We start from the raw sequence: 14,318 nt of genomic DNA on the forward strand, positions 1-14,318 counted from the left end.
TGTAATTTCAAGGGCCGAATCGCTAGCTTGTAACATTAATATCTGCGAGAGAAAGAGAGAGATGGAATACATAGTTAGTGAGTATAAGTTAAAGTTTTAGTGGTGATCTTAAACTGATGAGTAAATACGCTTAAATGCAAGTAATAGTACTATTGCAATGTGTTAACATACGCGAGAGTAATTAGCGCATGTTATGGTTACATGAACCTATCAAACGATTTTCTAATAACGAAATGATAAGCAGAATTATGTGGAAGCGTTAAGAAGCCTGTCAACAGTTCAAACGGAACGCTGTGAATGGAATGTACGTACCTAACGATGATTCGCCTGACAAAGTGCATTTTGGATGTAAACTCAATTAAGATAAGATTGGAAGACCTCGAAATAAATAACTCGCTAACGCGAAGAAAGTGATACATTTCGGCAAAATTATGTTACATGCCATTTTTTCAGAAAATACAAAGAGATGATATTACATACTTCTTTAATCAATTATTAGAATGCAAGGAGCGACGATGTCTCGCCGATATCTTGCACAATTTAGCAACTACATCGTGTTCTACGTAGAAGTATCGTGTACATAACATGGCTACATATCGATTATTAGATTATCTTATATAGGGTTGCGTTAGAAAATGCGACGACGAGGAGGGAACGAAAATCCGGCTACATGAACAACAGTAAGTCGGAGGTCCGTTGAGCCGGCTGAGAGCTCTCGGAAGTGGATAGCAGACGGATTAGTTCCTCCTCTTGATCGGACACGAACCATTCCGATTCCGAGCCGCCGATGTCGCTCAGATGGACGAACTGCTGCTGCAGCTGCCGTTCTAAGACCTATCCCGCACCGGGCCAGACCAAAATCGTCAATGAGACTAGCACACATTAAAGTCCACCATTCGCATCGTCGAAACATTCAAGATATACAAGACAAATTTGCACTACTGCTGCTGCTATTATCGCGGGACTCGATATCGCATCGAGGAAGGTGAGAGAGGAAGCGTTGTACAACAGGCGGAGAGTATCGTTAAACAAACAACATAATTTTCTACTGAATGCCGTCCGCCAGATGTAAAAACAACACCCGTTCGCTCAGGTATGTCACACATATGGTAGATAAATACGAAGCTAAACGCGTGGGGATTCAAGGTGGACTTTAATAGCGCCGGTCGTGCTTTGGTCTGGGTATCGTCGCCCTGTGTCCAACGACCTTGCACAATTCGAGAGCGACGACGATGAATTACGCTATCAATTCTGCATGGACGCTACGCGAGATTTTAGTAGTGCGAGAACGAAATCAGTTAGAAGCAAATACGAGGACGTTTCATCAGAATTAAAAGTCAATTAAAGTCCACCCCAAAAAATGTCTCTAAGGATAAACATTCTCCATGGTTACGTTTTGAAACAGCGTTATTAAAACTCGGCGGATTAATAGATTAGGCCAACATCACTGAGAGAGATCTCGTAGGGGTTTTGTAACTTCACCTTACGTAAATCTCTCCGTGAAAGATATTCAAGTTACATTGTAGGTTCTATTTATGTTCGAAACGGTATTATTAGAATTTGGCAAATTAATTATGGAAATTCTCTAGAGTTAGAATTTCATTAGAATATTTATCGTACGTTTTTAGTCTGCGAAGGAGACGTTTCGTTGCCAAATTAGTATATTATTAATCGTTTAGATCGGGTTACTCCGTATTTGCGGAGATCAATCATTTACCTCCTCATCATTTCGTTATAAACAACAGGCTTCTTTCCAAATAAGCGTATTCAATCAGATGATAGGCAACAACATAAGCGCGTGATAAGTTTCCAGTTCCATTGTCGTTGTTAGAACGTCACAGGTAGATGCCCACAGAAAGGAAAGCGAAAAGGACTTCAGACAGGTGAATTACCTTGGCGGAATCTTTTAGATGCGCCATGCTGGGATCATTGATGGGCTTGCCACTGGCGGCCTTGGTGGCGTGTATGAGATCGCCAAGTGCGGATGCGACGTCCTTCACGGCATTGATCAGCATCACTTGGGCCTCCGGATTCTGACTGCCCAGACTGGCCGCGCCGTACTTGACGACCTCGGCGAGCTGAACGATCGTCGACACCGCGTTCTGCGCCGCGACAGCCAGTTGTTCCTGCGAGGACGCCGCTCCAGCTACCAATGTCTTCGTGTCCTCCACCAGGGCCTTCGCGGTCTGAAGTATATTTTCGCGATGATCGGCGAACGTGTCACCCTCGTTCTCGGCGTGCAGCGTACCGGCGGTGGCGAACATGATGGTGGTGTCGAGGTCGCCGATAATTCCAGAAACCGTGCTAGCGGCATTGATGCACGCCTGAGTGCCGCGCGAGCCCGCCTGCAATGCAGCCAATACCTGTGACACCTTCTCGGTCACGATCTTGCTGTACTCCGCGACCTCTCGCTGGGCGTACGCGTCGCCGGGTGCCATTTGGCATGTGCCGGCGGCGCGCACGATATCCGCGCAAGCCCGGCCGAGTTCCTGGACCCCGGTGCGAAGTCTGGCGGACACGTCGGCGTTGGAGGCAGCCGCGGACGCTCCGGAGGTATCGCGAGCTAGTTGAGTGTACTTGTGCGATATGTCGACCGCTAGGGGTCCCAATCTGGCTACGTCGGTGCTCGACTTGGTCGACTGAAATAAATAAGAAAGAGATAATTTACTGATTATTAATTTTTTATGATTAGTAATTTTTATATGATTAAATTGATTCTTCAGATTGATTAGATATTATATAGGGTGTAATATCAGAGGCTATTCACCATCTCTTGTGCCAACCGAGCGATCTCTTTGGCAGCTTCGACCATCCTCGTCTGATAATCCACGTAAGAATCCACGGTGTCGATAGTGGACATACGATGATCCTCCAATCTCACCATCGCGCGAGAAATCGTGTCGATCAGACCGGTGACGATACCCGCAGATGTCGATATAGTTTCCAAAGTGTTCTGCAGCTCCTGAAGCGCGTCTTTGGTGGACTCGACGGTTTCGTCCACCTCGGTGTGCAACGCGACAGCCTTCGGGTTGCCGCCGGACTCTTTCGTCACGTAGATCAGCTGCAGCGCGGACTCGGCTACGGTCTTCGTTTGATCCAACAGTATCATTTGCTGCTTCGAATGAACCATATTGGACGCGGCGCCAATCGCGCCCGAGACGAGCGGTTCCGAGTAAAGGGCGATCTGATTGACGGCGTGGCCGACGTTCTCCGCCTCGTACTTGGCAGCGGTACGCAACGGTTCCAGTTTCTCGCGCAGCTCGCTCGCGCTGCTCTCCATCTGATCCGTGAATCCCTGCACGGTGTTCTCGCGGCGCGGCATCAGCGCCTGCGAGACCGCGCTCAGCGAAGCGGCGTCGAGCTCGCGTATTCGCGCCGACAGTTTCTCGATCGCGGCGTCGCACTCCTTCTGACCGGGCGCCTTGTCGCGGATCGACGCCACCAGCGATTTGATCGAGTCGCTGACGCTCTTGCTGTGATTGGCCAGTAACTGCCAGGTCGGCGGGTCCTTCGGGCTGACCGCGAGACTCTTAGCCGCCAGCACCATAGCGCACGAGCCGTCGATAATGGATTTACCGGCGCTTGTGATCGGTTCCTGGGCGGCTCTAGCCGCGATGGATATCTTGGCCGGCTGGCTCGCGAATTCGGGAGAACTCGCGAACGTGCAGAGATTATCGACCGCCTCGAGTAGCGGTTTCGTGGCTTCCGCGCATTTTTCGCGGTTGGCATCGGAATAATTCTGATCGAGCGCCTTGATCTCCTTAACGAGACACGCCGTCGAATTGGCGACGTCCTTGGCGGACTGAACGAAGTGTCGCTTAGCCACCGGGTTGCTGGTCTTGCTGGACGCAAGTCTACAGGCGTTGCAAAGCGCGCTGGTGTGCTTGGCGATCATGGTAGCGGCTGAGAGCACTTGCGGTTGCGTGCTGGTCGGATTGCCGAGGCTCTGGCAACCGCTGTGAATGGCCTGCGCTGCTCGCAGGAATTGTGCCTGATCCACCAGACCCGGTTTACCCGCTACGGACGTAGGATCGCTCACGCCCGCTAGATAGGCCGCTTGAGCGGCTGCTTCGATCAAGCCGCAAATCGAGGAGGAGACTCCACGGACCGCGACGGAAAACTGCTCGTGTTCCGACTTCTTCGCGTGATTCGCGATACCGGTCATACCGTCACCGAGACTCTTACTCTTCTCCATGACGGTCTCCAAGCATTCGAAGTACGAGGCGTCGGAAATGGGCTCGCTCGGATTGTCCAACAGAGATCGCATGGACTGGATGTTTCTGATAGCATTGTCGCACTCGTTCTGCCCGGGCGCCGCCGAAGTGCACACGTCCACCAGGTAGTTTATGGAGTCGGTAACCGCGCGAGCCGCCGCCGAGAGTTGATTCTTCGCGTTCGGCGCAGTGGGATCGGCCGCGATTGATTTAGCGGTCATGAGAAGCTTGCTGGACGTCATGCTGACGTTCTTCAACGACACCACCACCTGAGTACGGGTTTCAACTGTCGTCTGACTTGCCATTTCCATCCCCACGCTCAGCAGATCTCCGAAAGCATTGGTAAATTGTTTCGACGAATTTGCGAGCTGCACGGGTGAACGCACGGATGATACCACGTTCGACGACGCATCGTTCAAATTGGCGGCAGCGTTATTGAGATCGCTCTGCAATTGCCTACGACATAAAAATGCGAAGCGTACATAATTAGTTATAATATTATGTATCTGTTATTCCATAGAGTAGAGATAAGAGATAATTTTAAAAATTAGTTCAAGTCAAACGCGAAAAAAATACACGACTGTATTTTAAAAACCAGTTCAGAGTAAACGTGAAAAAAAATACACGACTATGTAAAACTACTTACCCATAATTCTTGCTAGTTTGTGGGAACTCATTCATGTTGAGCACTTGAGTCATGTCGTCGATATTGCGTATCGCTTCGTCGACGTCTCTCTGTCCGGGCAGGCAGGACACGCACTTGTTCAACGAATAGGAGACGTCCTTGGCGACCACGGCTAGATTGGCCTCGTTGTCAGGATCGTCAGGATTTTTCAGTACACGTCGCGCTTCCTTGACTAGACGTAGCGATCGCAGGATCACGTCATCTGCCGTCATTAGCACCTTCTTCTGCGTCTCCGGCTGATTGGACGTAGCGGCTACGCCGCGCACGGCATAGGTAAGATCCTTTAAGGCCGATGCGGTTTCTCTAGCGGCACTTCCGGTATAATTCTCGTTGCCTTGCTTGGCGGCGGATAACAGTTGCGCCATAGCAAATCCAACGTTCTTCGACGTGGCGCCGAGTCGCAGCGCAGTAGATTCCGTCGTCTCTTCTGGTAGCGGTCTCAACGAAGCGGCCTCGACAGCGCGATAAAACTCTCCTAGCTCGTCCTTCAGGCTGTTTATCAGCTCCTCCGCGGCGTCGAGCTCCAGTCCGCCGCAGGCTTCCCTGGCACGCGTTACCGCTGATCGAAGGTCCGCCAACGACGATCCTAACTGCTGCGAGGTGTTATTCAGCTGCATAGCGGACGCCTGATCGGTGACCGTCGGTAGAACGGCTCTGGTCGCCTTCACCACAGCGGTGCCCGGTTGCAGAAACTGCTCGGAAGCGTTTATCAGATTCAACTGTGCGGTAGGATTATCCGGTTGTGCCTGCGTGCCCTTCACTCCCGATACGAGATATGGAATCTGCTGCGCCATCATGCGACACTCCATGTTGAGCTCCTCCTGGCTGGCAGGATTAGTATTGTGGTGTCCGGCACCAGAAGACGCCGCGATACACTGCGTGGCCGTGGACGCGGCCTGTTTAGCGCACGCCTCTAGACGCGTAATTAGTTTTCTACGTAACGCCGGAGTTGCCGCCGCTGTAGTCGCAGCTCGTAACTCTTCCGCTGCCTGGCGTAGTTGATCCTGCATCCTGGCGTCGTGCGGGCTGCTAGCGCACTGCCGCGCCGCCTCCACCATCTTAGCAGTGGCATCGGCGAGTAGCTTCGCCGCTGCCAGCAGACGCTGTTGCTGCTCCGAGTCTGTCTGCCTCTCCGCCTCGCCTTTGATGCTCTGAATCAGCTGAGCGGTAGCTTGACCGACCACTCTTGCCTGTCGTACCATCTCGCCGGCGTCACCGGTGCTGGCGAACAGTCTGTCTGTCGCAACGAAGATGGTTTCCACCGCGCCTTCCTGGATGGATTCCTTGGCGCGCTCTCCTCTAGTGGCGGTCTTGATGTGATTGAGAAGGTCGTTCAAGGTGCGACTGACCTCGGCGGCGGCAATACTCAGCTCCTTCAGCAAGTTATCATCGCTGCACGTCTCGTTGCAGACTTGAACCAGGCGCTCCACAGCCTTGGTCACCTCCCGAACGGCGTTCATCAGCTGCGTTTGGCAGGCAGGTGAATGTAAGGTCGGCGCTACGACCTTGGCGCAAGCCACGAGCTGAGATGTAGCCAGTGCGCACTGCGTCGCGGCCGATATCACCCTATTCTGTGTGGCAGAGTCCTCGCACGTGGCTGCTATATTCTTCGCTTTCAATACCAGAGCAGCGGTGGTGTTGGCCACGGCCTTAGCGAGCGCGAGTAACATGTCCTGCAACTCGCGATTCGAGTCGTCCTCCTCGCCAATAGTTGTCAATACTTGATGCGACGCCTCACCCACTCTCGACGCCGCATTCAATAGATTTTGTCGCGGCTAAAATGTAAGCAAAAAATATAATTTATATAATGTCCAAAAAACCAGATCAAAAATAGAAAAGAAAGAATAGAAAAAGAAGTTTAAAATAGTAATTCGTGTCTAACGAGCCTTTCAAGTGTTTTTAAAGAAATTACATGTGCATCTTTTAACTCGTCTATGTCACACATAATCGTAGGAAATATAGATTGATCTTACCATTTAATTAAATATATTTAAAAATCTTTATTAACGAAATTTGCACTTCAAGGATATAGACGGGTTAAAGTCGAGTGCTCGGAAAAAGTCTAATGCATCTGTAAAAGCAAGTCTAATATTAGTGCGCTACGAATGTTAGTGCTTACATATTGTCCGTAGAGCGTAGATGTTATGTAGAAAGGCTGTGGGGAAAGAGGAAAGTTGAAATAGCATTCAACTTCACGGACAGATCACGTATTAGTTCTATTATATTTTTTTTTATGCAGCTCTCTCCGCTACGACGAACTCACCTCCTTGGTCTCAGGTTCCGTGGCCTTCAATAAGTCTGAGAACGCAGAACAGAGTTTCCTGGCAGCGTCTAACAGCCGCTCGCCGGACGACTCATCGTCCATAAGAGCAGCTATCATCCGCACGCCCTTCGTCATCTCTGGTAGATTCGTGGCGATCGTGGTAATCGCTGCTCCCACTGCGGTGTGATCGACATCGTCCGCTGGCCCGGAAGTCAACGTGACCACCTGGGCGGTCGCGGCGTTCATCGCCGCGATCTGCGAGCCCACGTTCTGCTTGTGGGTGTCGATCGTCTGTTCGATCCATCTCAGAGATGCTGGATCCGTGCCGAGCTCGGGTAACTGAGCCTTCGTGGTGAGCTCCGTCTCGGCGATGTGGATCACCTCGTGACCAGCGGTGATGGTCGATAATAAGGCACGTTGCGGTTCAGATAGGACGGATGTCACCTTAGTTTGTTGGACCTAGTTTCAAACGTTCATACATTGTAAATTTACGTATGGCCGTTGTAAACCTGATTGATTGGCAGTATCATAAAAAAGATATTTTTCGCGTAAACAAATGCAAGTAGGAATAAAATAATTTCGCTTATAACGGTCAATCAACGAACGAAATGCACGTACATAACGAAGCGATAAACTGCAACAAATAGTTGCGGCGATACAGAGTTTACTGATATTGATTGATTACGAGCAAGTATTCTGTCGAGAAAGCATGAATCGCAAGTTACAGAGATTTTATCTATCCAGTAAGCGCTGTACCGAGAGAGAGAGAAAAAGATAGTCGATCGACGAACATGAAATGCAAACGAATCAAACCGGAGAAGTAAAATGAACGGTCTATAAACAAAGAATAAGAGATAACTGAAAATGTATCGTGGTGTACCTACTCTGTGTCCGCAATAGAAGGCGCCTAGCATGAAAATAAATTTAACCGTCTATTAGTCCCTTAAAATTTCGCTTTCTAACGTGCAGTATAATGATCGGTGCGACTTTAGACATTCACAAGAAATATAATACCGTCCTAAATACATATATATTCCCATAATCAATTAATAATTACACATTAGAGAGACGCACGATTTGCTAGTCGAAAGTTCCCGAAGGATCTCCAATTTTTACACTTCAAGACGCATATATATTTATAACAAGCAACTAAAAGACACCGACATGAGCTTGAGAGCAGCTTGGGCGCTTTTTAACTGTGCTTACCATAGGCGGAGCATGGGCGATGTTCACCTGTCCACTGACGGTTGTGTACTGGGCACCACCTATGTGACCGGTTCCATATGGTCGAGCCCCTATAAATCACACCATGCACTCTAACTCTATGGCTATATTTACAATTATTGACAATCCCGATCGAGTCCTCGATACTGTAAATCTATTCGTTTAGACAATAATTTTCTGTTGAAAGCTAAAAGCAAGTTTAATATATATGCTTAATTATTTGATCTTATAAGCAACACTTTCACGAACGCCTGAAGCTAGTTAAACGTGTATTTACAAAATGAAAGGTGTATGTATGTACAAAAACACATATGAACAGCTAAGATCCGAGGATTCAATCGTGCAAAAATTTGCTAATTAGTTTCTCTTTTTACATTGGGTAAAAGAGCGGTGTATCAGGACTTAAAAATTTAAAGCAGACATAATTTTTAATTTATGAAAATATTATATTCTCATAAGCTACCATATACACCCAAATAAAAATCTGATAATTATGTATTATATAATCGCTGTTGATATAACAAAAAAATATCTTTAGAAACAGTCCTAATCAAATTATCTAGAAAATAAAACTTGAACTAATAAATTATAATTTCGCTTACCATCTCCTCCCGCTCTCATAACAGCTGGTATCGCGACTGAGACGGCTTCTACATTCCCTTTACCAACATTGCTGGTCTCATGTTGCATGATGGTGGCTCTGTCGAATGAAAATGCACGTGTAAAATCTCGAAGTCAAGTATCACTCTTATTTAACGCAAATTATACCCATTAGAATCGAAAACAGCTCTAACACATTTGTTTGCGTAGCGTCTTAGAAACTCTTCCATGATCACATCAGATTAACGCGAAATATTGTCGCGAAATCTTGTTAGGACGTGACGCGTGATTGAACGTAAGTCGGTCGCTTTAAGACGAGTCCGACTCTCGTCGAGAACTGATAATTGCTCTAACAGTATCTTAATGGCTATTATTACTTCGATCCACACGTGGCTCGGAGAAGCTAACATGTATTGAGAGCATGAGAGATACTCACTTTAACGGCGACACGCTATCCTCCACCATGGTGGATCCCTCGTCTCCCTCGATACCGAAGTGATCCTTCGCTTTCTGCTTCTTCAGGATAATGTCGATATAACCGGCGATCAGTTGGAGTATCTGCTCTGCTTCGGTAGTCTGTACACTGTAATATTGGTCAGAATAGTCGCCGAAGTCGAGGGTAAAGGTATTCGGCGAGGCGCCCCAACGCCGCACGGTCGTCAACGGCCACGTCTTCAGAATCTCCTTCGTCTTCTCGTCGAGTCGCAGGACCGAATCCTTCGTCACGCCGAGCAGACGCGGCACCAGCTTGTTCTTGCCCTTCATCTTTTCTTTCACCAAGAAGAACGTGACCCCGTACGTATTCAACGACCTGGCGGTTTTCGTGTACAGAACCTTGGCGTCCAGCTCTGAGAGTCCAATGTGTTTTTTGTGCTCCGCAAAGACCTTCTTTTCAATTCCTTTCACCTTCACATACGATTGCGGCAGAAATTCTTTAAGACTGAAAAAGAACGCGACATAAGTGAAACATTAATCGATATAGAATTGAGAAACATTGATCGATCGATCACACTGAATGCAACTTACTCCAGGAAACCAGGTTTGTGTTTCTCCTCCTTATAATCGCCAAACTGAATTTGACACTGGATCCCGGCGAACACGCAAGCCTTTTCCTGCGTAATCGGATGCGTGCCATCCAGAATTGCATCTCGCGCTTGCACGTATAACAGCGACAATTGTACAGGATCGCGACTGTCAATGTTTTGATCCGAGAAGAAGAATTTCCTCCTCAGCAGAACGGTTTCGGATTCGTCTATACCTTGTTCGCGCAAGGTCTTGCTTGGATCTATCCAATTCACTGTGAACCAAAACAATACGAAAGTCAGAAATGTATTTTGCAAACTTTTGCCTCAATATGTGTGCATGCTGATAGAATTTCAAATTAAATATCTACCAACAAGAGGTGGAAAAGTTATTTTACCTTCGTCGTCGGTTTTCAACTTCTTCCTCAATTGTTCCATCTTCGCATCCCTCTCGCCCTTCTCTTCTTTCTTTCTCTTCAATGTGAGAGTGCCAAAATTTCCAGGTTTCTGATTCTCGTTCTCGTCCTCCACTAGCTCGCGCACCAAGGAATACTCGTCGTGATTCGTGATACCTATCTTCGTACATATCACCACCATGAGATTGGCCACGGGCTGGCTGTCATCCACCAACATGGTCTTCAGCGTTCCGTCCAGCATGCGGACTCGCAGCGTACGGAGCTTACGGCGATACTCGAGCAGATCTCCATTTCTCAGGATGTAGTAGTCGAGATTTCGTCCGGGCTCGAGCCAAACTCCCTTCTTCACGTCCTCGTCAGCGAGAAATAGGCCATAATCTTTCGCTACGCAAAGAACAATGAATTTAATCTTTATTTTTGTATTAATTATTGTTTCTTTATATTATGAGAAATAAGAATTACAGAAATTATATCTTTTATGATTCACAGAGAATAGGATTTGGGCTTCGAATTTGTGGAGCATAAAAAGCCTTTATTTTTTTATGCTGCTTATCTCAACGTCTAGAGGCTGAAACAATCCCTCGAAAACAACGGACTTTTTATTTTTAGCGAATATCGAAAAATATATGAATACACTATTGTAAAGAGTATTTAAAATAAAAACTTTTGTGTAACATTTTTTCATATACCTTATATTTTCGAATATCTTGTCTTATACCTATATTCGCAAAAAATGAAAAATTGTTATTTTCGAGAGGTTGTTTCAACCTCTAAGTATTGAGATAAGCAGCTAAAAAAATGTTGATCTAATATTCTTTATGTTCCATAATAGTTCAAAGCCCGTCCCCTTATTAATGCAATATATAATATTATATATTTATAATATTCCCAGTCTATTTAGAAATGATTAAAAACGCGCACGTTTTAGGAATGAGCTGAATATCCATTGCTTTCATCATCGGAATAAATTAAATATCAACGTACAATTCTTTAGATATCCTTTTATCGAGTTGGCAAATAAAATACGCTGATATTTCCGGGATATTCATATCTGTATTACCCCGTTAATTTGCATTACGTTACATTATTAAATTACATTACCAGTAATTTAAGAAAAACTTGAAAAAAAAAATTTGATGCGTCTATCTACGCGAGAGATATCGCGACATCTATTTTTGGGACATTTCACGTGGCGTTGACGAAATATCTCGATAATACAATTAAGGTCCCCGCCGAGTAAAATATCGAGCGCTTACGTTGACCCATGTTGCTGGCCTCGGCGAGTTTCTCCCTGATGATACGACAGGCATCGTACACCGACGTGCTGGGATCGAACTGCATCATCTTGGTGGCGTTCTTCTCCGGTATGGAGATGCGTAAAGATAGGGTTGCCATCGCGATTGCCTGGGGTGACCTTCTGCGTGCGCGAAAACCTCCAGAGTCACTCGACTGAAAGAGTGGCGAGCCGCCATAAAACAAGATTATGAGCGTTAATCAAGACTGAGCGACGCGATTCGTTCGCTAATATTAATTAACGTTTCGTAACGCTTTCGTCGACGATCGGCGAGTATTCTTTTTTTTTTCTCAAGACGACGAATCTTACGCGTGTAATCGTCCTGGTCGCGGGGTCTCGCCGATCGCACGCAGCGTTGAAATTATATCTCGCGAAATTATCAAATAATCCCGGTATTACGTGGACGGCAATTTAAAGGATTATGCAGGAGCACGCAGTTTCCGCTTTACGGCGAAATTGCACGCAACAAGTTGCAAGGGCCGACTATTGTGTCCCCTACCGCGTTATACGAATGTCTAATGACAGAAACTCGTTAATGTAATCGTGTAACGTTGTTAAAATTTCGTTATGTTATTTGTATTCGTTAAATCCGGAGAATTGTAATTATTTGCGCTAACGACATTGAGAAAAATAATCGCGCCGCCGCGCCGCGCCGCGCTCGAAGGCGAGCTTTCCGCTTTGTGCCGAGATCCAGTTAAGTTATTTCACGATACTTTCTGTTGCGATTTATCTGGAAAAAGCGCCGAGAAGAAGGGAATACGTCTCGCACAGGTTTGCGGGGACGAGAAGGGTGAAGGGACCACGGCAATGGATTAAAAATGATCCGTGCGAGACCAAAGGAGAGGCAGCCACTGTAAGATTCCTGTCTATATGTACATCGATCTTCCATATAGTAACATGTATTATATTTTTGCCACGCAAAATTTACCAGGGGGTAGCAACGTGTCTTTCACGAGCGTAGAAACGCACAAAATGTATACATTTGACATTTTTTAGATTTTTTCCACACATGTTTTTCCCACAACTTATTACGTTTCATAGAACAGGATATGATAATGCAAGATAAAAGTAAAAAGTATCGGAGATGTGCAAATAAGTTTTCTAACTTACATAATGGATGAAGTAATAGCTAAATTAAGACAGAAACTACATAAATATTGCGATAACTCTGTTATATTTATAAGGAATAATAAATTACTCCGTTAAAAAAAAGCGTGGACAGAGTAGGTAAATAAAAATACGCCCTTTCACTCTCGAGCTCGAGATAATTAAATCGGATCCGATAGCTAAAAATAAAAGGAAACGTATACTCAACGAACGAAGTAATTAAATTCTCACGTGATACGCAGCTTCGGTGATTTATAAACATGTAAAACACTCCGAGACGATGTCAAGATATAAATTAAACGAGCGGCTCCTCAAGGGGGGGAAGAACGAATGGAGAGCGTGCCGTTTATATACGTTTGATCGCCTTAATAAAGATTACCCCGGGGAAGATATCTCGCCGGGAGTAATTGCGAGAGAAGAGCAAGGGGCAAACGCTCACATTCTGAGATATGAATAGATTAAATCATGACATTGAATTCAAACTGAGTGTCATTACCCCCCGCTCCGGGGAGGGGGGGGGTACAAAACGCGCCGACGGGGGCGGAGCGGAGCTCGCAAGTGCAACTTCGGGGCTCCGGTCCTTTTATATAGAAGGAAGATTGCTATCTTCTCGCTAATTTGCGGTGCGCGAAACGCAAGCATTCTTCCGCGACAATAAGCGCGTCGTTAGACGTCGCGGGGATAAACATCCAATTTCGTTGTATTCATCCCGAGTCGGGATCACAGTCAACGGGTTCATTCACGCGTTTTTCCACGCGTGCCCTTTGCAGGGGGGCCGAGGGGAGGAAGGGGCAAGGGAGAGAGGCAGACAGGACCCAGGAGGAATAGGCGATCCCGCGTAAATTCGTCGCAGGTATACACCCTACGCCAATGTGGATTTCCACCCTTAAAGGTTGCCAGGCAACGCCGGTCTCTGACTGTGTCAAACTCCAAGCGTGACCCCCTGCCATACCCCTGGCTATCCTTTCTTACGAACTCTCTCTCTCTCTTCTCTTTCTCGCGCGTTCTCTCCCATCTCGTCCCCGTTTCACCCATCTTCCCCTTTCACTCCCTCGCCCGTTTCTCTCGCCAACAATTTTCACCCAATTAACGTATGGTTTTGATTTCATCGCGCGTATCGAATTTCTGACCTGGATGGGGCATGGATTGGATGATTACCGAACGCGAACGTGTCGATCACAATGGAGCTTGTCAGAGTTGCGAAAAATGTACGCCCCGGGTCTCCGGTCATCGAGTATTTTGCCGTGAAATTGTCGAGGGGAAAATTGTCAAAGTCGGTAAGATATTTCGTCGCGGGTAAATCGTCGTAATTATAGAAAAGGCATTAAAGATCGGCTGTATAAATTTAGATGCGCTATAATATATAATCATAACAAATCAATAATTTCCTCTCGCCGACGATTAAAAAGTGGTTTGTACAATAAATTCGTTTATTCGGGAAAATTTACTTTAACAATGTGAAATTTAAAACTATATTGATACGAGGTCATTGC

The 14,318-nt window shown here is 46.5% G+C and overlaps 1 protein-coding gene across 6 annotated transcripts in view; it reads right to left on the reverse strand.

Moving 5' to 3' along the window:
- LOC112454715 (talin-1) overlaps positions 1 to 14,318 on the reverse strand; it is a 41,495-nt gene that overhangs the window by 3,675 nt on the left and 23,502 nt on the right. For 4 of the 6 annotated variants that reach the window (XM_025016255.1, XM_025016257.1, XM_025016253.1 and 1 more), the window contains 11 exons: positions 11,681 to 11,873; positions 10,407 to 10,808; positions 10,013 to 10,283; positions 9,423 to 9,926; positions 8,989 to 9,086; positions 8,369 to 8,457; positions 7,163 to 7,621; positions 7,019 to 7,054; positions 4,861 to 6,674; positions 2,768 to 4,670; positions 1,893 to 2,639 (listed from right to left, as the gene is read on the reverse strand). In XM_025016255.1, the coding sequence (XP_024872023.1) occupies positions 1,893 to 2,639; positions 2,768 to 4,670; positions 4,861 to 6,674; positions 7,019 to 7,054; positions 7,163 to 7,621; positions 8,369 to 8,457; positions 8,989 to 9,086; positions 9,423 to 9,926; positions 10,013 to 10,283; positions 10,407 to 10,808; positions 11,681 to 11,819 (6,462 nt within the window). In that variant the 5' untranslated portion in view covers positions 11,820 to 11,873. Of the gene's footprint in view, positions 1 to 2; positions 835 to 1,892; positions 2,640 to 2,767; positions 4,671 to 4,860; positions 6,675 to 7,018; positions 7,055 to 7,162; positions 7,622 to 8,368; positions 8,458 to 8,988; positions 9,087 to 9,422; positions 9,927 to 10,012; positions 10,284 to 10,406; positions 10,809 to 11,680; positions 11,874 to 14,318 lie in introns of those variants that run through there. The other 2 variants (XM_025016258.1, XM_025016254.1) reach the window with 2 other exon arrangements.

This window comes from Temnothorax curvispinosus, unplaced genomic scaffold (genome assembly GCF_003070985.1).
Source record: "Temnothorax curvispinosus isolate PA1 unplaced genomic scaffold, ASM307098v1 QBEX01005275.1, whole genome shotgun sequence".
In the NCBI taxonomy this organism is placed as follows: Eukaryota; Metazoa; Arthropoda; class Insecta; order Hymenoptera; family Formicidae; genus Temnothorax; species Temnothorax curvispinosus.